Consider the following 23,497-nt stretch of genomic DNA (forward strand, 5'->3'; position numbering starts at 1 on the left):
TTCATTGAGTTTAAAATGCAAAATGAACATGCTGATGACAACAATGTATAGTATTACCCAAACATCTACTAGATTAAAATGGTATCATTTATGGTATATGAACTGATGGAATGGTGGTGTGTCACATTTTGCCAATAGTGACTTGCAGAATTTGCCTTAAATTCTGCAACACACCCAATGGACAAACCTAAATGTAAATAGTTGACTTGAAAGCCTATATCCCATTTTGGAGCAAAATTGATATTTTACCTTTTAGTCCAAGGTAAAATATACTGGATTAACAAGGTCATCACATCAGATTCTTCTCTCCAAAAGGAAAATTATGAAATGCATACATTTCAAATAGGATTTACGAATTTGTCACTAACTCTGCACCATCAACCATCCGACTGAGGACAGGCAACTTCCCCCGCTGCATGTGGACTCGGAACTGTGAAGACTCGTCCTTAGAGTGGAGATATCTGCTGCCCTCTGCTGGTGTTGTGAAGAATAACAAAATGAGTACGTGTTGCTTTTGCAGTGACATCTCGCATATGAAACAATTGAATTTGAAGATAGGTCATGCACTTATATGATTTTTTTTTTTTTCGGCAAAGATGTTACGCGACAATTTCCCCATCCTGATGTGCTTTCCTCTGCTAAGTAATTATACTTAGTCACGGATTATTTTTTTTACCAAACTATGATACGAAAGAATAATATTATTGATGTGTGACTTTTTATAACTTGATTTGCAGATTTAGTTGCTCTTTTGTTATTGCTCAACGACGCAAATGTTGCGTCTCATTTTGATGACGTTATAGCTGTATTTACTGAGGAGCAGAACAGCCTCTGGTCTCGTAGATTTTAAAATTCAAAAAAAGAGGAACTTCCACTGTCGAACAGGTAAGGCAGGAGTATTCCACATTACTATACAATGTTATAAATGATTATTGATTAATATCGGGCACCCGCGGATGAAAATAATGTAGAAATAGTGTCACTGACAGTTTAGCTTACTGCTTCCCATGCAAGCTAGCTAGTGTAGCATCATGTAGCTAGCGCCGCTTTAACTAGCCAGACTGTTTAACGGTGGTGCTACAGTGGTGTTTCTGGGTCAGTCATAGAGACATAGATTTCCACCGTGATTTAAATGCATACCAGGTTGTTGTCGCCAATCGGGTTGAATGGTCAGAGGGACTGAAGCTGTGGTGTCCAGTGACACAGTCATTACACTCATTTCCACCACATCAAGCGCATTTTGCTATCATCAGCCGCCTGTGCCTGCTTCAGTAATCACATTCACATGCGTCAATTGACATGCCACTCCCTTTAAAAGCGCACAAGTGAATAATGTGGTTAAATTGACGCCGGGAGAAACGAAGTGTCAAAATTATTATAAGTCGGATGGGGAAAAACAATTCGTGGAATTAACACATTAATAGTACGTGGCTTCCGGGTTCGTATATCTCCATTGCCCCCTGCTGGCTGTTGTTGTATTGTCTTGAATTTGAATCACGATAAAAATCGTCAAAATCAAATGATATCAATTAATTATCAAGAATTCCAGGGGATTTTAAAGAAGGAATTGTCTTGATCTTGGGATCATAAACTTGTCTGTCGGGCTACATTTAGCTAGTGATTTCGTGATGACAGGGATATTTAGCTTGAGGTTGTGTAACAAACTGAACAGGCTCATCAATCATTTTCTTTGCACTTTTATTTTATTCAGTGCAGCCTATTTTTCATGTTGTATTGAGGCTGGGACTGTGGATGGAGTGACTGTTGAGCCCCAGTGAGATGACTGACCAGGGCAACAACAACCAGAACATCTCCTGCAACCCCTTTGCTGCGCTCTTTGGCTCATTAGCTGATGCAAAACAGTTTGCATCAGGACAGAAACCCGCCCAGTTGTCTGCTGAACCACCACGTGAGTTAAACAACTTCTGTGGATTTGAACAGGCATCTCAAAGTCAAATGCTGGTGCATATCACATGACATCGCTGTAAATAAACACTACAATCTCTTTCAATTTTAACAAAAGATCACTTAACTAAAGCCTCCATCCATGTGGTTTGTTCTCTGCAGTAGTAGACTCAGGAGAGAGCCATTCAGAGTCAGAAAACTCTGTATCGGATAGCGTCGATGACAATGACGACTCAGTGGCGGAGATCAGCCGTTCCTTCCGATCAAGACAGGAGCTGTGTGAACAGCTCAATGTCAATCACATGATCCAGCGCATATTTCTCATCACCCTGGACAACAGTAAGTGAATAGAGTTAACCCCTTAGATCTAGTAACTTACAGCTTTGAATTTGTGCAGGGCAAAGGGTTTTTGTCTTAAGCTATATTTTATCACTTCAAATTACACAGTCATGACTGGCTATGATTTGATTTGAATGATTGTTCTGGGACTGAAGTTTTCTGTATGTTGACATGTAGTTTCAATAAACCAAGGAATGCACTAAACCACACCATATGATTAGCAAATGAAAACATTTGTCATCTTTCTTTTTTCTCCTTAAGGTAAATATTTATTACTTAATTAATTCTATTAGAGTTGATTATAATAGTTAAATACAGGAACACAAAAGTAGTTCCTATATTTTGTGTGTTAGTCTGTTCCTGTTTTTTAATTTTTAGCCTTGTGTGAAAATTACAAACCCAGCCAGTCTGGATCTTCTGCCTTGCAAAACTTTGTAAATATGTTAAAAAAGGTAACTCAGTCCTCATCTTAATCAAAAATTAAAAAAGCCTCCCCCTTTATTTTTTCAGTGGTTAATATAAGATTATTGCAACCCTAAAGTAATTGATGGCTGTAGTAAACCTTTAAATACAGTTAGATGACCAGCATTAAACTGCATTCCTAAATTGAAAATGTGGGTTGAAACTGCCTCTCACACATCCAGGTGTGTTGAGCATCACTAGCTTATCATCTCTTCTATCTGTCTTCCATATAATCACCAAATTAGGCCGACAGCTACGTGACTGATGATATAATTGTGTTGGCCCTTAACAGCAGCAGAGTCTGTTCTGTTTTGCTCAGCACTATTGTTGGATGCGGGACGCATCTTGGGGGCCGAATTTGAAGCGCACTGTCATTTACAAGTGACTCATCTGTCTTAAAATTACCTTGTTCTCTGTGAGGTCTCTCTGCGAGTCCACTGGGTGTCTTCCACGGTGACGCTGCTTATCGATGAGTCACAACTTCCAGGAAGTACAGGCAAACAGCCCCCGCTGACGTCGGTGGCTGTAGTTAATCTCTTGATGTGAAAGATGTTTCCTTGATGAACATATTGAAACTATAATTGCTACAGTAATTGAAACTGTAGCATCTGAAAACAGTGGATGGTTGATCCCTCCATCAGCTGTATATTAAGATTATTTTAATGTGAACCAAAGTGATTAAAAAACATTAACCAAGTGAGAGGCTTAATGTCTGTTGTAGATTGAAAGATTTTGGTCAATTATTAGACATTTTTCATGCATAGAAATGACCATGAGGTTCAAGATAGATTAAGACATTACCAGTGACCTCAATGTCGGCTCTGCACCTTATAAATAAATCTCGAGTGTCATTATTTTTATATGTGCTTGCCTATTATGTTGTCCAAATGGTCTTCAAGCGAAGCATTCTATTGTGGTTCCATGATACTTTTACTGTCGCCCAGAAACTCAAAACAAATTGAATCAGAATTTGAATAAATTACAACAATGACTTCACTTCCAGAAATAGAAGTGCCAAAAAATAAAACAAAGTCAGGCTATATGACCATTTGGATGTTTTGTAGTCATTGGACTTTGTTATGTAGCAACACGGTCATCATTGGTTTTGTCTTTATTAGATATATTAGTAAACAACAATATATTAGTAAAATCAAAATTAGCCCATGTCTTTGCAAGATGCAAGGTATTTACAGTCTTATTATAGATATATTTGTACTATGTTTTCCTATTTTTGTCACTATAATATTCTACACCAGTTTAGAATGACATTGACAGTAAGCCATGGGGTCACTTGAGTTTCAGAGGGATATTAGTTCAGGTTTTTTTGTACTGATTCTCATTTTTAGGTGACCCCAGTTTGAGAGGAGATAATGGAATCCCCCCTCGCTGTGTATATCTGGAGGAGATGGCTGCTGATCTGGATGGACAGGACTGGCTGGACATGGACAACATTGAGCAGGTCAGATTTCCTTGCTTATTATTTAATCGTTACATCGTCTTTCTTCTCAGTACATCTAAAAAATGGAGCAGATTAGTACGTTGAACACACCACTGGTTTAATTAACTTTTGTATATGATAATGCCAATGTAATTAACTGACCTAATGGTGTTACACACCGTTGAGCATTTTTCAACCTTAGCAAGGAGAGTAGACGCTCATATTTGTTTTTCTGTATGAACAGAATTTGAATTGCACAAATTGATGGTACAAATAGAAACCGATTAATCTAACAAGTTCCGTTCATTAAACGTTGTTATAAAGGAGCCAGTATTCTTCCACACGGAAGACTGGTATTTTTTTCGAGCATATTTACCAAGATATTTTACCACAAAATGTACATTATTACCATGGCTTATAATCCATAATCTATTACCATGAAGGTTGAATGATGAAATCATTGCCCTAACTGGAATGACATTTGTGGAGATAAACGTATCCATAGCACCATGGAGCAGAAGACAGAGCCAAAGCAAGGATATGTGAAAGTTACATGAATTCTGCTGTGTTTTCTAATGTGGTCGTGCATGGGGGCATCACCAGAAACCTTATTGTTTCGGTCACAAATCAAAGCTCGCTGACTGTTAATTTAAGATGACTTTTAATTTACGGTTTTCACCCTCAGCTCCTGCCAGGAGAGTTAGTGTTTCCTTTTTCCTTGCAATTTGGCAAGGACCACCAACTTTTTGGATGTATGCTGCCCCTCATTAGGAGTGTGAAATATTCTGCACTCGCTTGTTTACGTCAGCTAAAAATTATACTTGTTTCTCTACCTCTTTGATATATGATGACTTATGCATGTGGGTGTGTTAAGATGTTTATCATATTTGCTTAGTTGTCAATCTTTGAAGTCTTTGTACAAGTTGGCATGTCAGTTTGGAGGACGCTTTGTTTAAATGTGTTGAATCCCACTCATTGCTTGAATTTTTTAATGTCTGGCGGTAAGCTTTGTTAGGAAATTTGCCATGACTTTGAGCTATGATGGCACAGTCTGTCTTTGGTTCTGTGTGTAGTTTTGCCATCCTAAGTGTGCTTTGCCCCAGGAAAGTGTATAAGCAAAGCACTAGGCCAATTCTGCAAATACACAGTACTGTATCCCCCACTAGAGCCATTCAAATTATAGAGTTCAAAAAGTGAATTTACTTTTCTAAAGGAATAATTCCATTTAGATGTTTCGTTTGGAATATTGTTTTCTTCTAGGCACTCTTCAACCGCTTGCTGCTGTTAGAGCCAGGAAACCATCTCATTTACATGACGTCATGCAGCGCGGTGAACCTCTCTGCAGACCGTGATGCTGGAGAGAAATGTGCCATTCCCTACCTATTTGCTTGTTACCAGAGGGCAAAGGAAGAGGTCCATTTTTTCTGTATTATTGGAAGCATTTTAAATGTAGCATTATGTCACATTTATAAAATAACCAATAATATAACTCATGGTCATTGCAATTGAAACTACAACTTTTTTTTTCTTTTGGAAATCAGGTGAAAAAGGTACCAGAGAAACTACTTTCGTTCGCTGTTCGTTGTAAGAACCTGTCGGCTTCGAACACACGGACAGTCCTGCTCACCCCAGAGATCTACATCAGCCAGAATGTCTATGAACAGCTTCTGGATCTGCTGCTTGAAGCTTTTAGAAGAGCACGTAGGTTCCTAATTGAACTCAGATTGATAGACTTTTTTTTCCCCCATCTTCTGTTCAGATTTTTCCCTCTTTCTCACACTGTGTATGACTCCACCGGCTGAAGCATCACATTTGGTAATTCCTCTGCAGTTTCTCATGATATTTCTGCATTTCAGAGCCAGGAGAGGTGGTTGAGTTTGTGGAGGAGGTCATTGCTGGCCTGCTCACCGAACAGGAGGTACGTACCTTCGGGGAGGTGATAGTGCCAGTGCTTGATATCTTCCAGGGGCGAATCAAAGACTTGGATCTATGCCAACCGCTCCTCTACTTCTACCTTGATGTTCTTCTCTATTTCAGCCACCATAAAGACATTGTTAAGGTTAGATAATACGCAAAGACGTTTTCTGAGTTATATGATCATCCAGAATCTACTGACAATAATTATATCCCATTGAATTTTCCTAGGTTTTGGTGGAACACATTCAGCCCAAAGACCCAGCTAATGGTTTGCAATACCAGAAGAGCCTTTTAGGAGCCGTTTTGAGTATATCATGCTTGTTGAAAACCCCAGGTGTGGTGGAAGGACATGGCTACTTCCTCAACCCATCCCGATCCAGTGCTCAGGAAACAAAGGTGCAGGAGGCCAACATCCACCAGGTGAGCCGATGCTGAATTTTGGGAGGTTGTGAGTGAGGTCAACGGATGCACAAGAACTAATTATATTTACTCCCATGGTCTTCCAGTTTATGGGACAGTTCCATGACAAGCTGCACCAGATCTTTAAAAACTTACTCCAGCGATCTGGTGAGACGCGCCACTTGCTGCTCTCATGGTTGGGCAGCTGCCTACAGGCTAATGCTGGCCGAGCCAAGATTTGGGCCAATCAGATGCCGGAGATCTTCTTCCAGATGTATGCCTCAGATGCATTCTTCTTAAATTTGGGTGCAGCTCTTCTGAAGCTTTGCCAGCCATTCTGCCGGCCTCGTTCGCCCAAGCTTCTCACCTTCAACCCCACCTACTGTGCACTCAAAGAGCTTAGTGAGGAGGAGAGACGCAATCGCAGCGTGCATGCAAGAGGTTAATATATGCGAGGAGGAGAATGTGGGAATGTCGTGAAAGAGTCTTTCTATTCAATGTTCAGTGTTAAAAATTTCTAAGTGGCAGCACTTACATTCAGGTACTTTGTACCGCTGTCCTTTCTTTAGCTGCACTTGACTTTTGCAAGTGAGTATACAGAATGCTGATGCTTGATGATTTGACTTAATAGTCATTTTTATCCTCCATTAGGTCTTGACAAGGAAACTTGCCTGATACCCGTGCCTCCCCAGCAACCGACAGAGTCTGTAGAGTCTTACAGCCTTCTGACTGAAAATCTTGTCCTCACACAGCTTACTCTGCATCTCGGATTCCACAGGTACACATGATCGAAAGCAGGATTATATCCGTGACCAAGACTTTTCTCAAATCCCTAGAGCCTTGTTCCCCACTCACTCATGTCGCATCAGAATAACCTATTGTTTTTGTTTTTTTTTCTGTTTATATCCATGTACCCGTGCACATTCATGATGTGCATGTTAAGGCTCCATGAACAAATGGTGAAGATGAACCAGTCTCTCCATCGGCTCCAGGTGACATGGCAGGAGGCCCAGCGAACAGGAAACCCAATGTCTGAACAGCTTCTGGAGCAGTTTGAGCGCCTGATGATTGTTTATCTGTCAACCAAAGCGGCTGCTACACAGCCTGCCATGCTGCAATGCTGCCTTAACCTTCAAGCATCCACTGCTGCTCTGCTGGTTCAGCTTGCCGTGGGCAACCAGGGGCCTGAACATGTAGCACTCAGTTTCCCACTACCTTCCCTACAGAGCACTATGCTGTGCTTTGTCCCCGGTAGGTTACCTTTTTCCACAGTGCAACAGTGGAATAAAAAGCTAGTCTAACGGTTATATGTGGAAAAATGTAAACCAAATCATCAACAAACCCATTTCATTTTCGTCTTTCACCTGTGAAAATGTCGTGGGCCCTCAATTATTCTCATGTAGACGAGTCTGTCCATAAAATGTCTGAAAATGGTCAAAAATATATTTTAGATTTGAATATAGGAATATTCATTTTGGGGGCATGGTGGTGCAGTGGTGAGACATTCCACCGAACAGCAAGGAGGCTCCTGGTTTGATCAAGACAGTGGGCCTTTCTAAGTGGAGTTTGCATGTTCTTCCTGTGTCTGTGGCTTCTTCCAACAATCCAAAACATGCAGTAGGTTCATTGGAGGCCCTAAATTGCCCAGATGCAACCAAGATAAGCAGTAGAGATAATGAATGAGGAATATTTATCTTGACCACAAATGCCTCCAATTATATACACATATGTGAATGTTGTTACACTATAAAAACTCAAAAGTTATGTGCAATGACCTGATTATTCATTTCAATTTTTTCCAGAGTTTTTTGCCGAAAACTTAGGAGATTTCTTCATCTTCCTGCGTCGATTCGCAGATGATGTTTTGGAAAGCTCTGCCGAGTGCCTGGAACAGATTCTTAACTTTATCACTATCTTCATGGGTAATGTCGAGAGGTACATCATTTGACTGATTGCGTCAATGATTTTGGCCAAACAAACTGTTAAAATAGAGATTTGTTTCTCCCAATAAGATCCTGAAGGCTCAGGCTACCTTAAATGATTGACCCCAACTTCCTCTATGCCCAACAGAATGAAGAACCCACATTTAAGGGCAAAGCTGGCAGAAGTCCTGGAAGCAGTGATGCCACACATGGAGCCGGTTGCTACCGGTGCTTCTCAACCAACCATGTTTCAACGAGAGAGAGTCTTTTGCTCTTATAGATATGCACCTCAGCTGGCTGAGGCCCTCATCACTGTGTTTGTAGACATAGAATTTACAGGTGAAGTGCATACTTGAAAATTAATTGTTAATTAATAAATAATTATTTTGCAGCAAACAAAACTTTGTTATAAGATGGAGAAATGCTGAAAAGTTTAGACCTAGCGCGATAGAAACATGACTGAAATTTTTCAGAAAGTTTAAAATTTTTTCAGTATAGTAAGTCTAAAGTAGCCTTAGGTACTCTCAAAAGGGAAATCACTTTAGTGAAAACAAATAAATCTGTTATTATTTTGCTATTTGTCTTCAGGTGATCCTCATCAGTTTGAACAGAAGTTTAACTACAGACGACCCATGTATCCCATCCTCAAGTACATGTGGAGTAAAGAGAACTATCGAGAGAGTATCAAGGTATGTAGAAATTACAGTCTCTTCCCAAAGTGTATGATATATGTCTGACAGTTAGGCACTGTGAGATTGTCAGGGTACATCTGAACATTTTCTAGTATCCAGTCCTTTTCTGATAATGTCTGTCGCCGTTTGAGCAGCTGTAAACAAACTCGTCCTACCTAAGTATTATCTCCACCAAAGTGAATCCATTAAAAAAAAAAAAAAAAGAAGAAGAAGAAATGTCTATAACTGGCTCACACATTGTTGATCCACTGAGTAGAATTTGTGGTGTAGTATTTGTATTTTGTGGTCAAGGGAGTGATTTAGAAATTACATTTGTATTTTAAATTGGCTGTACCAAAACAGTCTTGCCATGAAGTGGAATGAAATCTGAAATAGAAACAAATGGCATTGTTTTCGTTGTGGTAGAATGCTCTTCACAAAAGCCTGCACTCGCTCACAGTCTGTTTTTCTTTCATTACAAGTTACAAGCGGAGAAATGCTGGAAAAGCGGTGTCACCATTGCTGTAGATTAATGTTTACATAAATGTTGGGAAATTGCATTTCATGAAGAAGACTCACTGCATAGTACTATTCCTCTTGTCAAATGCATCCCTATTTCAGCATTTGGCGGACTATGCATCCGAGAACTTGGAGGCCATGAACCCTCCGCTGTTCCTCAGGTTTCTCAACTTACTGATGAATGATGCCATCTTCCTACTGGATGAGGCTATTCAGGTGAGACTGAAAGTCAAAAACACCCCCCATCACATGCTCTATCCCATTTGAATATAGTTTATCAGTCACATTAAATGTTTGGTTTTGTAGCAAAGTGAAGTGTTTCTTCCAGTCCCTACTATTTATTTTATCCTGTAGTACCTCAGCAAAATTAAGGTCCTGCAGCTGGAGCGGGATAGGGGGGAGTGGGATGATTTGGCCCCTGATGCCCGAAGAGAAAAAGAGTCAAGCCTACAGATGTTTGGACAGCTGGGCCGCTTCCACAATATTATGTCTAATGAAACCATTGGTACACTGGCCTTCCTCACGTCAGGTTAGGCAAGATCATTTCGATTGTACAAATTTACGAGTCTGTTTTGTGTTTCGCCTTACCTCTGTTTCATGTTTTCCTATGAAAAGCAGATATCAAGGGTATCTTTGTGCACCCTTTCCTGGCTGAGAGGATCATCTCCATGCTTAATTATTTCCTGCAGCACCTGGTGGGTCCTAAGATGGGCGCTCTTAAAGTCAAGGACTTCAGTGAGTTTGACTTTAAGCCACAGCAGCTTGTGTCTGACATCTGCACAATCTACCTGAACTTGGGGTAAGTTATCAACACTCATCTATTGCAAACAACGTGCATTTAAATAATAAAGTTGGGAGGGGGAAGAATAATTTCAAAATACTTCATCAGTATTTGCTCATATTTTTCTTAAATGTATTATGGATACTTTATTGCTGAGCGATGTGTCAATCAATTTAAAAAATATTTATCTTTGATTTTGGCAGAGATGAAGAGAATTTCTGCGCCACGGTCCCAAAGGATGGACGATCCTACTCTCCTACCCTCTTTTCCCAGACCGTCCGAGTGCTAAAGAAGATCAATAAGCCTGGAGACATGATTGTGGCTTTCGGACTCCTAGCTGATAAGATAAAAGTATCGTTTTGTTGAGAAAACAATTCATTATTTTTCATGAGATAATCCTGGGATGCATTCAAGTTGTTTTTGTGTGTGTGTGTTTAAGTCCCATGCAGATAGACAGCAGCAGGAAGAAGAGACATATTCAGATGCCCCTGATGAGTTCTTAGATCCCATTATGTCCACCCTGATGCTAGATCCTGTTCTTCTCCCTTCTTCCAACGTCACTGTTGACCGCTCAACCATTGCAAGGCACCTCCTCAGGTCAGTAACTTTTAACACATTTCCATCATTTTTAAATGATAACAAGAAAGCATCAGGCATGATTTGATTTGTTGTTGTTTTTTGGAATGGTAAACATTATGGGCAAATCCAAAGACGAGATTTCTGTAATCTGTAAAAGTGTAATCTATGCGGTGGCGGCGTGCCACAGGAGGTAGAGAAATTGTCTTTGGAACCGATTTGGTTCGATTCCTGGCTCCTCCTTGTGTGTCGAAGTGTTGTTGACCAAGACACAGAATTGGCCCCTAACTGCTCCCCTGGCGCTCGTGGACAGCATTCTACTTACTGCTCATGGTTCATCCATGATGGCTTAATTTCAGAGAATGAATTTCCCCACGAGATTAATAAAGGATAAATTATTATTATTCTTAGACTCAACGTTAGATTTGATTTATTTTTTTTTTATCATTGCAGTGACCAGACGGACCCATTCAACCGCAGTCCTCTAACCATGGACCAGATCAGGCCAAATGAGGAACTTAAACAACAGATCTTACAGTGGCTGGATAAGCATAAGCAGCAGAGGCTGCAGCTGGGACCAAGTGGCTAGCACAATCCTTACTGTGATGATGACTCTACCCTTGTTTTATTTCCTGGCCCACATCTGGCGTGCTCCTCGTCTTTTCTGCTGATCCATGGTATGCTTGTCTTCTGTGTGGAGGTTGGTTTTTTTTTTGTTTGTTTTGTTTTGTTTTGTTTTTATTTTTTTGACACCTCCAGCTCGTCTTACATTGCATTAGCCTTTCACACATCCGTCATGCACCATGGATCATCTCTATGAAAGCTATCCAGGAAAACTGTAGCCCACCACCTGGTGCCAAGTACAAAATACACGCACAGTTGACTTCCATGATGCTCTATGATAACCATTAGTAGGATGACACAACCTCTTTTCCCTCATTAAATACTGTGTATTAATTTGTTACGACATTCAGAATTGTGGCCTGACTTACCAGTTCGATGGGATTTGTTAAATGCATGATTTGAACTTAGGTCTCGCCACCTGGGCCGAGATTTTCCACTGCAAGGATAATATTTTTGGGAATTGCAATGGCTGAGTGAGAATGAGGATGTGACCTGGATTTCACCTACAATAGTGGTACATCATACACTGCCTTTTTAACTATTTCAAACACCCATATTTTAGCACTTTTGCTTAGATTCCATTTGAAGTAAATTAAAGATAAATCAGGATCTGAAACTTAAGGTACAGGTACAAATTCAACTAAATTTGTTTGTTTCTTATTTTATTTTATATATGTATATGACGTATTTCCATTGATTTTCCCCTGAAGCACATATCTGAGTATTTGTCGCAGATATGTCTTGTGTAATATCTCTGCAGATCTCCAAAACCACCCGAGACCTTTCTACATCATAAACAGAAGCCGTTTGCCACGTCATTTCCAAATAGTATATTTATTTGTATAATGACATTTCCCAATGGAAGCATCTTTTTTAGTACACCTTAAATGCAAGCATGCATAGCACAGTTCCTCATAATTATGAACATATATCATGAAAAATATCTGGAAACATGTATATATGAATTTGGTGAGAGGTGGTTTTCTAGGCAACATTTTTGACATTTGTTTTGCATTTTCTTTCAGCTTAAGTTTAACACCAATTAGTTTTTGCCAAACCATAGTACACCAGGCATGTATGTAGTGTATCATTTGCTGAGGATTGGGTTTCTTTTATCTGCTACACCAACTGCATGCTTTGTGGCTAGCCGCAAAGGGAAACAATACACCAAGTGTGCAGAAATAAAGTTTTGCTGCATGCATGATCATTTTAGCAGCTTCAGTTGTTTATAATGAAAAGGCTCTCCTCCCAGGGTTTAGTAAATATTAAACCTTGTGTTTAAGAGATGCAGAACAAAATATCTGTTTTATCAGAACTCTTGTTCTGTCAAATTATGTTGCTACCCTGACTTCAATCGGCGTTGCAGATCTCTGTTGTTGTGCAACTGCTTTAGATAATACATTTTGGATAAGAAGTCTGAAATGTCAAGTTATTTCTGAGGTATTTCTATCTGATAAATAAATCGCTACGCAATTTATGGACATATATATATTTATGGCTGTCAAGCATCAAATTATTGATTCTTCAGAAGGTGGTAAATAGGTCAGGGTGCATTTGTTTTCATCTACTGCGCCGCCTGATTGTATTCCCTTTAAAAACATGGCAAGTGTGGCAGGCCTTAACTTAAAATACATTGATCTGCACTGTCAGCAGATTTTTCCAGAAACACAGGGGAACTTGAGTTTGCGAGGTGCAAAATTTACACCTGAAATGTTTATTCACTTGCAAAAAATGTTTTTCGCACGGTCCAATTTTTTTGGTTGAGTTTCTTGAGATTGAAGAAAGTGTCATAATACAGGGTGCTGAATGACATTAGATTGGCAGTGTATAATGATACTTGTATTTTTTTTCCATTATTAACCATATGTGACTAACTGATGTATCCCAATCTAACGTTTGAAAGAAATTGTTTTTTTTAGTAAAAACATGGTTTATCAGCTGATCAATAGAATCTGCGGCTAAAACCACAAGCCTTGCAGTAATGTCAGCAATATTAATATTTCTTAGATTTTATTCTTCAAGGAAAGCAGAACTGTGGCTAAACCCGGAAGGAATATAAAAATTGTTGTTTTTTCCCCCCTAATTTCAGATGTTTTGATTGAAGTCAGGCACACTTCATAATAATGTGAAAATGTGTATTGGTTGTCATACCCTCATTATATATAGTAAATATTCACCACTTCAATGATCACTTGGTTAAAATTGGAATGTAATATTTTGTTTTAATTATGTCTATAGAGTGTTTATTTTGGATGTACAGTATGATTAAAAAAAATAAAACTGACATGTTATATTAGGCAGTTTCTTTTCTATCTTTCTTTTTTGAGATGTGAATACGTTTTAATTTCTATTATAGGAAAAACTAGGTTTTCTTGAAGGTACAGTTTACAAAAGCAATCACTGAAAAATCAACACCCCATGAAGATTATTTACCAGAATTAGAACAGAGGTTGATATTAACTAAACAGGGAATATATTTCAAGAATTATTCAGAGTTTGTTGATCAATTAATGGAATGTAATCAAGAAGAAAAACTTCAATTAGATCTTGAGATTTAATTGAGTTTTTGCTATGTGATGCTACTTCATATTTACACTTCATTACATTTCCGTCATGTGCAAGATCACAATCACACAGGCGTAGATATGAACATATGTATGGACATCAGGATATATAATGTTATGAGGTACTGCCTCATACACTGTGCTAACATCAAGCTGAGGACTTCATCCACCTCTGTCGTTGTTTAATATCTGCTGGGTTACTTTTATCTTCAATTCTCTTCCATTCTCTTTGCTCCAAAACCCAAGCTAAATGTGTTTGAGGTCACATAATTTCCTCTTCATTGCACATGGTGGTGCTCCCTATTGTAACTGGGCCATTAAATTAACACTGGATACATTTATCTTTTCAGTAAAAACCTCACAAGCCATGGATCTTATTTTTCCCTCGGTATAACCTTATTCATTATTAAGTATCACATGCTGTGTCTTAGTTGGTGCCTTCTCTTGTTAGACTGTGCATCCGGTTGACCAGCCCCTAACAAACGGTGATTATATTCACTCTAATGTAAAAGAAGAATAGAAAAGCTACAGAATTTTTATATATTTGATTTTGAAATCATTTTTATGGTAAAGCAAGCATGCATTTTTAGGTGTGGTGCAGCTGTTCCTTTGCCATATTTTTTGTATAAACGTCTGCTTATTTTAACTATTTCCTAACACAGCCAACCAGAGCATGGCGTTCTGTATCCTGAGCTCTGATTGGCTCAGCAACCATATCATTTCTCTGCATCCTTGTCCATTTCACATTGTTCACGACATGTGATTGCTACTTGTTTAAGAGTATAAAGAGTGCTTAAAAAAGGTATGGAAAAGGTTAAGAAGCATGTTGGAGGATCATATAGCTTAAAATATTTATAAACAATGAAATATAAATATGGTCGCTTCTTCGCTGAATTTCATTTATTCGGGGGTGGTTCTGGAACCCCGGTGATAAACTATGGTCTACTTTACAGGGCAGCCAGTCTGAGATCTCCTTATTTTCTGTCAAACAATTCCCAATGCATTTGCAGTCAACCGTGCGCAAGAAACTGTTGGAGAGTTCCAGCAAGCTGACCAGCAAATTAGCTTTTCAAATTATTTCTTCTAAAGAAAGGGTAAAATGTGAGTGCAGGAGCCAAATCAAGTAAAAAACTGAAAACTTCCCACTTCCATGTACAATAGCAGGACTTTCTTTTCACAATGACACATTCAAATTTGGTCAGTCAACCTACTCTTGTACTGTTCATAAAAGATAGAGCACGAATTCCCCTCATAACAAAAAACAACGAACCGAGAAGGAGAAAGGTCAAAGAACTAAAATCACAGTTATGCTGTAAATTTTCTCTGGGCTGATTTCAGAAGATAAAAACTTGTAACCAGCAACTACTGTCTGTACTCAGCTGCTGGCCGACTCCGTGTCATCAGAGTAAGGTAATATCCAAAAATATACTCTATTCCAGTATGCCATTAGGGTTTATGCAATTATGAAAGGTGCACAAACATATATTGCGTTAAGTATACTCAGTAGATATGTAAATAAATATATATTCAGTATTATCAAGTGTAGGTAAGTGTAGTGTTTGAAAAGTAGCACATAAGGTGAAAAATTTGATTTTTGATATTACACGTCTGTAATGAGCTTGATTTGTTGCGGATGGTTTTATCATAAACCGGTGATCAGCTCCATTAAATATATTTAACTGGTCTTTCTAATAAGAAAGAAAAGCTGAACTTTTCTTGTCATTAAATTTCTCTTACAACAAATTCAATTAGGATTTTTTTTTTAGACTTTTAAGTTTAAAATGTCCCCTCATTGCATTTACCAAAGGAATGAGCCTGGTTTCAATACATAGAGGTGCGAGAATCGAGAACCCTTTTGAGGAAAAAATATGAATTTCATTAAATACAAGTTATTTACACTTTCCATCATGGATATTTGGATTGAAATACAAAAAAGGAGTAAAAAAAAGTTATTAAATAAAGTTTTACAGATAGGTTGGGGGTCCTTCCCTGATCCCACTGTTATAGCTTTAAATATGAGCTACAGGGGGCTGAATTGGGAGGCATTTCCAAATCAATATCTGCATATTTAATGCTTTAAAAGTATATGACCAAAAATGTATCTTGTACAGCAATTATATAAGCAATATTATCGTGTCATTCGAAATTTACAAACTCTGCAAACAGCAAGTTGATCCATACCAGCGCCGATGTTTCATGTCGAGCCGATGCACCTGCTGGGGTGCCAGCTGCTGGCCGTATGGAAATAGTGTCAGGCGGCCATTTCTTTCTGTCTTCAGTTGCAGAATTAAGTGTTGATGGCAAATCCGGGCTGCTCATTGAAAAAGGATCTAGTGTTTTATATCCCCCATAAAGCCTGTCTTGAAATTTCAGAGAGCAATAACAGGAGAGAAATAGTACTAAATTCCCCCCCCCCCCAAAATGCAGAGGACCAAGTCAATGTGCTGCAAATTCGAGGTAAATTTTAAGTCTTTACACTGAAGAATTTGAACAGGCGAGCACAAAGGAAGTCACGTTCTTAAAACTTTTGGTTTCTGACCAGTCAGCAGTGTAGATCTGAAATCTTTAAATGAATGTCTTCCTGAAGTTAGCACTTTTTAACTTACTTTTTTGAATCAGTGCTGTAAAATGTTCCAGCGATAATTTAGCCTCTATCGCTGTTCATTGTCCAACCCAAAAGACAGGAAAAGTGAAATCAGTAGGATTAATTCCCCGTAAATGTGTTCACTGGGTTAAATGTTTTGTAATGGACGGAGGGAGTGAAGAGAGACATAAAGAATTGCTTATAATATTGAATGAATGATGAAATAAAGAAAAATTGGTATAGATGTCATCGTCATTCCATGGTAAAATATGTTATTTATCTCTAGCCATAATTTCTGCGTCTAATTATTGGATGGAATTATTTGATGCAATGGGCGGTTGTGAGTCAGTCATATTAGACTATGAGCCCCCAACGGAAAATACACAAGCATTCATTATTATTTCCTCTCTTTTTCCCTTTGCATGATCTGCATGATGTTGGAGGTATCAGCTGTGAAAATGTATGTAGCCAAGACTTTCTTTTGCAAATAGAGCTCAAAGAAAAGAAAAGGCATGTTAGAACTTCAACCACAACATCTTTCTCAAAATCATAAATAGCTCCAGATAACCCAAAGCAATATTGGTCACTACACGTTTACTCAGCAGGAAAATGCTCATAGCAAATTTATCAGGGATTATCGAGGGTAAAAGGGTCATGACCCCTTTTCAGAGATCGTGACCCGGGAAAAGGTTGAACATTGTTTTTTAGCATTTTTGCTCTACAAGAGAAAAGGTCCCTTTATTTCCATTTTTAAAAAAAAACAAAAGAGCAGATGTTCCCATCCATCCAGCTATCTTCTGCCGCTTATCCGGGCTGGGGTTGCAGGGTCCTGGAACGCCTCACTGGGGAGGTGTGAGGGAGGCATCCTCAATTTACCTGTCAACCTACATTCCTACCCTCATCTGGGGTCACGAGCTCTGGGCAGTGACGAAACAAGATCATGGAGACAAGTGGCCAAAATGAGTTTTTTCTGCATGTTGTCTAGGCTCTCGCTTAGAGATAGGGTGAGAAATCCGTCCAGATAAGCCAGATAAAGTTGCTTGAGCATCTGTTCCGGAGCGGACATCCTCACAAACGATAACAATAAAAATCAGCGATCTATGTCAAAATTATCCGTTTGGATCTCAAATAAGGGTTTCCCCCTAATTTAGGAATAAAAAAAGAAGAAGAAAAAAATAAAGGATTCCAGATTGGGGTCATCGTATAGAGTAGATGACCGTGCCCTCAGACCTCAGATTGCTTTCAGTTGAAATCTGATGCCCTTTTCTTTTCTTTTTCCCCACCCCAATGTTTTCAGTCCCATCTGTAACTGCCTGGCTCATAAGATCCATCCATTCATTGTCTAACGCCTTTCCTACTCAGGGTTGTGGAGGGGCTCATCATTTCCCCACTGTGGGATAATTAAAGGAATATTCTATTCTATAAGATAAATAATAAATAATGCAGCCTCAGGGCGGCACTGGCCCGTGTCTCTCCAAGCCTGCCTTGGGGGGACACGGAGCAGTGTCTCCCTGTGCCGGTCCCAAGCCCGGATAAATGCAGAGGGTTGCGTCAGGAAGGGCATCCGGCGTAAAACTTTTGCCAAAACCAAATATGCGAGACAACCAAAACTATACCATACCGGATCGGTCGCGGACCGGGTTAACAACGACCGCCATTGGTACTGATGACCTACAGGGTACTAATGGAAATTGGGCTACTGTGGGTCGAAGAACAAGAACAAGAAGAAGAGGAGGAGTGCGTGTTCGGAAGCAGAGAGAGAGGAGGAAAGGAAAGAGTCTGGGACTGAGAGTAGGGACTTTGAATGTTGGGACTATGACAGGAAAAGGTAGAGAGTTGGTCGACATGATGCAGAGAAGGAAGGTGGATATACTGTGTGTCCAGGAGACCAGGTGGAAAGGTAGTAAGGCTAGAAGCTTAGGAGCAGGCTTTAAGTTGTACTATTATGGTACTGACAAGAAGAGAAATGGAGTAGGAGTTATCTTGAAGGAGGAGTTTGTTAGGAATGTCCTAGAGGTGAAAAGAATGTCAGATAGACTTATGAGTCTGAAACTGGAAATTGAAGGTGTGATGCTCAATGTTGTTAGCGGCTATGCCCCGCAGGTGGGATGTGAATCTGAGGAGAAGGAGAAGTTCTGGAATGAGTTAGATGAAGTGATGCAGAATATTCCCAGAAATGAGAGAGTGGTCATTGGTGCAGACTTCAATGGACATGTTGGTGAAGGCAATAGAGGGGATGAAGAAGTGATGGGCAGATTTGGTATCCAGGATAGGAATGCAGAGGGACAGATGGTGGTAGATTTTGCAAAAAGGATGGAAATGGCTGTAGTGAACACCTTTTTCCAGAAAAAACAGGAACATAGGGTAACTTATAAAAGCGGAGGTAGGAGCACGCAGGTAGACTACATCTTGTATAGACGAGGTAACCTGAAAGAGATCAGTGACTGCAAAGTAGATGTAGGTGAGAGTGTAGCCAGACAGCATAGGATGGTGGTCTGTAGGATGACTCTGGTGACAAGGAAGATGAAGAGGACAAAGGCAGAGCAGAGGACAAAATGGTGGAAGCTGAAAAGGGAGGAGTGTTGCATGGTTTTCAGGGAGGAGTTGAGAAAGGGTCTGGGTGGTCAGGGAGAGCTTCCAGATGATTGGACAACAACAGCTAGTGTTATCAGGGAGACAGGTAGAAGAGTACTTGGTGTGTCAGCTGGAAGGAAAGTAGATAAGGAGACTTGGAGGTGGAATGAGGAAGTGCAGGAGTGTATACAGAGAAAGAGGTTAGCGAAGAAGAAGTGGGATACTGAGAGGACTGAAGAGAACAGACAGGAGTTCAGGGAGATGCGGAGAAAGGTAAAGATAGAGGTAGCAAAGGCAAAACAAAGGGCGTACGATGACTTGTATGCTCGGTTGGATAGTAAGGAGGGTGAGAATGATCTATACAGGTTGGCGAAACAGAGAGATAAAGATGGAAAGGATGTACAACAGGTCCGGGTGATAAAGGACAGAGAGGGAAATGTATTGACACATGCTAGAAGAGTGATGGGAAGATGGAAAGAGTACTTTGAAGAGCTGATGAATGTGGAAAATGAAAGAGAGGCAAGGGTAGAAGAGGTGATTATTGTAGACCACAAAGTAGCAAAAATGAGTAAAAGTGAAGTGAGGAAGGCATTGAAGAGGATGAAGAGTGGAAAAGCAGTTGGTCCTGATGATATACCTGTGGAGGTGTGGAAGTGTCTAGGAGAGGCAGCGGTAGATTTTCTGACTAGATTATTCAACAGGATCTTAGAGAGTGAGAAGATGCCTGAAGAATGGAGACAAAGTGTGATGGTGCCTATTTTTAAGAATAAAGGGGATGTGCAGAATTGTGGCAACTACAGAGGGATAAAGTTGATGAGCCATACAATGAAGTTATGGGAAAGAGTAGTGGAAACTAGACTGAGAGCAGAAGTCAGCATTTGTGAACAGCAGTATGGCTTCATGCCTAGAAAGAGTACTACAGATGCAGTATTTGCGTTGAGAATGCTAATAGAAAAGTACAGAGAAGGCCAGAGGGAGCTGCATTGCGTTTTCGTAGACCTAGAAAAAGCATATGACAGGGTGCCAAGAGAGGAGCTCTGGTATTGTATGAGGAAGTCAGGAGTGGCAGAGAAGTATGTTAGACTGGTGCAGGACATGTATGCTAGCTGTGAGACACTGGTACGGTGTGCTGTACGGGTAACAGAGAAGTTCAAGGTGGAGGTGGGACTCCATCAGGGATCAGCTCTGAGCCCCTTCTTGTTTGCAATGGTGATGGATAGGCTGACAGATGAGGTTAGACAGGAATCCCCATGGACCATGATGTTTGCGGATGACATTGTGATCTGTAGTGAGAGCAGACAACAGGTAGAGGAAAATCTAGAGAGGTGGAGGTATGCTCTGGAAAGGAGAGGAATGAAAGTTAGTCGCAGCAAGACAGAATATATGTGTGTGAACGAGAGGAACTCGGGTGGAGCGGTGAGGCTACAGGGAGTGGAGATCAAGAAACTGGAGGATTTCAGGTACTTAGGGTCAACAGTCCAGAGCAACGGAGAGTGCGGAAAAGAGGTGAAGAGACGGGTCCAAGCAGGTTGGAATGGGTGGAGAAAAGTGTCAGGGGTACTATGTGATAGAAGACTATCGGCCAGAATAAAAGGAAAGGTGTACAAGACAGTGGTGAGACCAGCGATGATGTATGGACTAGAAACTGTTCCAATGACCAAAAGACAGCAGACAGAACTAGAGGTTGCAGAGATGAAGATGTTGAGGTTCTCTTTGGGAGTGACCAGGATGGATAGGATCAGGAATGAGTCTATCAGAGGGACGACACATGTTCGATGTTTTGGAGAGAAGGTCAGAGAAGCCAGACTGAGATGGTTCGGTCATGTACAGAGAAGAGATAGTGAATATATTGGTAGACGGATGCTGGAATTGGAGCTGCCAGGCAAGAGGTCTCGAGGAAGACCAAAGAGAAGATTTATGGACGTAGTGAGAGAGGATATGAAGGTAGCTGGTGTGAGAGAGGAAGATACAGAGAATAGGGTTAGATGGAGAAGGTTGACTCGGTGTGGCGACCCCTGACGGGAAAAGCCGAAAGAAGAAGAAGAAGAAGAAGATAAATAATAAATATTGTTTGGAAATTCAGCGGATCGATCGAAATAACCCCGCTCTCTTGTGATGTTTTTCACAATGCGGGCATCTTGTCATTCAAAAAAGTGTTTGTTTGGTTTTAATAAAAAAACACTATTTTGTTTTACTTGTGTCTATAGAGTGTTTATCTTGGATGTACAGTATGATTAAAAATCCAAGATTGGCACGTTCTATTAGGCATTTTTGACGTGTCATGTAAAAGTAGATTTTCTTGCAGGTATAGTTTCTAAAAGCAGTCACTTAGAATTCATCACCCCATACAGATTATGTATCAGAATGAGAAAAAAGGTTGATATTAACTAAACAGGGAATATATTTCAAGAATTATTCAGAGTTTGTTGATCAATGAATGGAAAGTAACCAAGAAGAAAAACTTGAATTAGATCTTGCGATTTAATTGACTTTTTCCTATATGGTGCTACTTTATATAAGAATAAGAATAAGAACAACTTTATTTATCCCGAAGGAAATTGTTGTGCCAGTTTCAAGTAAAACATAACAATAATAAATAATAGTAGGAAATTGTATAAACAGTAAAGAAAGGGGGGAGAATAAGAAATACAAATAAAACTATAAAGTGTCAAAGTCAAGGCTATAAAGTGTTTAAGGTCTTAAGTGCAAAGATTTGAAGATTCGCTGCAGTTGAAGGAAGAGGAATTAAAAAGTCTGATAGCCTGATATATATATATATATATATATATATATTTATAGCCTGATATAAGTCTGATATATGTCGAGTATATTAACCAAAAAACGGGGATTGTGATCCAATAATTCATCTGAGATTTTTGACGCGATCTCTTTCTTTTTAGATTTGTGTGAGTGTGTGTGTGTGTGTGTGTGTGTGTTGTCTTTATGATTCAAGTGCGACGCTCATTTCCCGGGCAAAGCCCGGAACCTGAATAGAATTCCGCCATGCAAAGCGCGAACAGGGCCGCTGAGGAAAATGCATTGTCGGGGTGAGTCCAGTCCCGCCCCATAACCTGTATAGCGGAGTGCGGACCAGTGAGAGCGGAGCGCTGTGGCGGAGGTTGTTTATGTGAAGTGCTGGGTTGGGGTTCCGCCCACCGACGTATCTCTGATCGCAGGGCAGACAGGCAGAGTGTAAAATGGCGCACAGCTGTCGGTGGCGGTTCCCCGCTCGGCCCGGAGGGAGCAGTAACTCCGGTACCGGGAGGAGAGCGGGCCGAATAAGGGTTACTGCCTCTTTGCGGAATGTCTCAGGAGCAAATCCCAACGCAGCTCTCCTCGGACCCGGGTTCGATGCTGCACTACAGGTCTCTTCGGTTATCGGGAGCAACCTGCAGAAATTTCGGGATGTTTTGGGGGAATCGAGTGACTCGAGCAGCGGGGAGGTAAGCACAGGACAGGACGGGAGCAGCTCAATGGTAACCCGGGTGCATTGACTAAGACGGCTGCAGGACGGGCTTTTTTATCGGGACAGCCGTTTCTCCCAACTCCGATGAAGAGCTAACTCTTCAGCGTCTGGCTAAACGTGGACCCTCTCATCATCTAACTTTACAAGTACCCACCGATAAGTCTCACCGTCCGCAAACTTGTCATTGACAAGATGCTCAGTTAACTTTGTGTTGTGGCTATGTGGCCTTAAGCTCCACGGCGATGTGTTAAAACGCCAAGACAAACTTAAGGGGTTAGAAATCCCCCCGCAAACACCAAATGGTTCAAAGATTTATGGTCCCCGCAGCTCCTCTGGAAACGTTTTCCGCACCTTTGCTGGAGCAGAAGGGGAGGCTACAAACCACACAGTTTCTGGGTGAAGTGCTGCTAGCCTCAACACGCTAACCAAAACACTGAATACATCTCTTTATCGTAGACGTGTGCACTAGTTTCCAAAGAGGACACGTACTGAAATAGGAAACACGTTAACCCATGCATAAAATCTTCACTAAGCCGCCATAACAGGTTTTTACTAAGTTAGTTAGCCGACGTTACTAGATATTAGCTTGATGTGAGGCATTCACGCTTGGACATGTTGCCTTCAATTTGTGTTTCAAGTTATTTATCCGCACCAAAGTTGTAGCGTAAAAAAACCCTATTTCGCACAGCGGATACCGTTTATTCCATTGAAATAGTGTTAGGTGCAATAGCACGGGACGTTTCGAGATAGCGTGTG

At 40.3% G+C, this 23,497-nt stretch overlaps 2 protein-coding genes across 5 annotated transcripts in view; both read left to right on the plus strand.

Annotated features, from left to right (window-relative positions):
* The first annotated feature begins 793 nt into the window (after nt 1–793).
* On the plus strand, nt 794–13,849 carry ube4a (ubiquitination factor E4A (UFD2 homolog, yeast)). Of its 4 annotated transcripts, XM_086164118.1 has the most exons (21): nt 794–885; nt 1,712–1,909; nt 2,068–2,244; nt 4,053–4,165; nt 5,405–5,557; nt 5,686–5,845; nt 6,001–6,203; nt 6,290–6,481; nt 6,568–6,628; nt 6,773–6,901; nt 7,112–7,238; nt 7,404–7,711; nt 8,263–8,395; nt 8,531–8,721; nt 8,971–9,071; nt 9,675–9,788; nt 9,927–10,101; nt 10,188–10,371; nt 10,557–10,704; nt 10,793–10,950; nt 11,383–13,285. In XM_086164118.1, exons 2-21 carry the CDS (start codon nt 1,780–1,782, stop codon nt 11,516–11,518), a joined length of 3,093 nt encoding a protein of 1,030 aa, XP_086020244.1. In that variant the 5' UTR covers nt 794–885; nt 1,712–1,779; the 3' UTR covers nt 11,519–13,285. The 4 variants fall into 4 exon arrangements, with proteins under 4 accessions (XP_086020244.1, XP_086020243.1, XP_086020240.1 ...); XM_086164117.1 differs by having other exon boundaries at nt 6,568–6,901; nt 10,191–10,371; nt 11,383–13,849; XM_086164114.1 differs by having other exon boundaries at nt 6,568–6,901.
* Nucleotides 13,850–22,472: 8,623 nt separating this feature from the next.
* Nucleotides 22,473–23,497, plus strand: part of kmt2a (lysine (K)-specific methyltransferase 2A) — a 39,907-nt gene continuing 38,882 nt past the window's right edge. The window contains exon 1 of the mRNA XM_086164009.1: nt 22,473–22,718. Within this exon, the coding sequence (XP_086020135.1) occupies nt 22,473–22,718 (246 nt within the window). The remainder of the gene's footprint in view (nt 22,719–23,497) is intronic.

This window comes from Fistularia commersonii, chromosome 18, assembly GCF_037954325.1.
Source record: "Fistularia commersonii isolate RoL2024-O1a breed Wild chromosome 18, RoL_Fcom_v1.0, whole genome shotgun sequence".
Lineage (NCBI taxonomy): Eukaryota > Metazoa > Chordata > Actinopteri > Syngnathiformes > Fistulariidae > Fistularia > Fistularia commersonii.

Excerpts from the sequence above, each read along its gene's own strand:
- ube4a (XM_086164114.1), top strand. The coding sequence starts at position 1,780 with ATGACTGACCAGGGCAACAACAACCAGAACATCTCCTGCAACCCCTTT. Across the intron at positions 10,705-10,792 it reads TCCTAGCTGATAAGATAAAA|TCCCATGCAGATAGACAGCA; the intron begins GTATCGTTTTGT and ends TGTGTGTTTAAG. Across the intron at positions 10,951-11,382 it reads ATTGCAAGGCACCTCCTCAG|TGACCAGACGGACCCATTCA; the intron begins GTCAGTAACTTT and ends TTATCATTGCAG.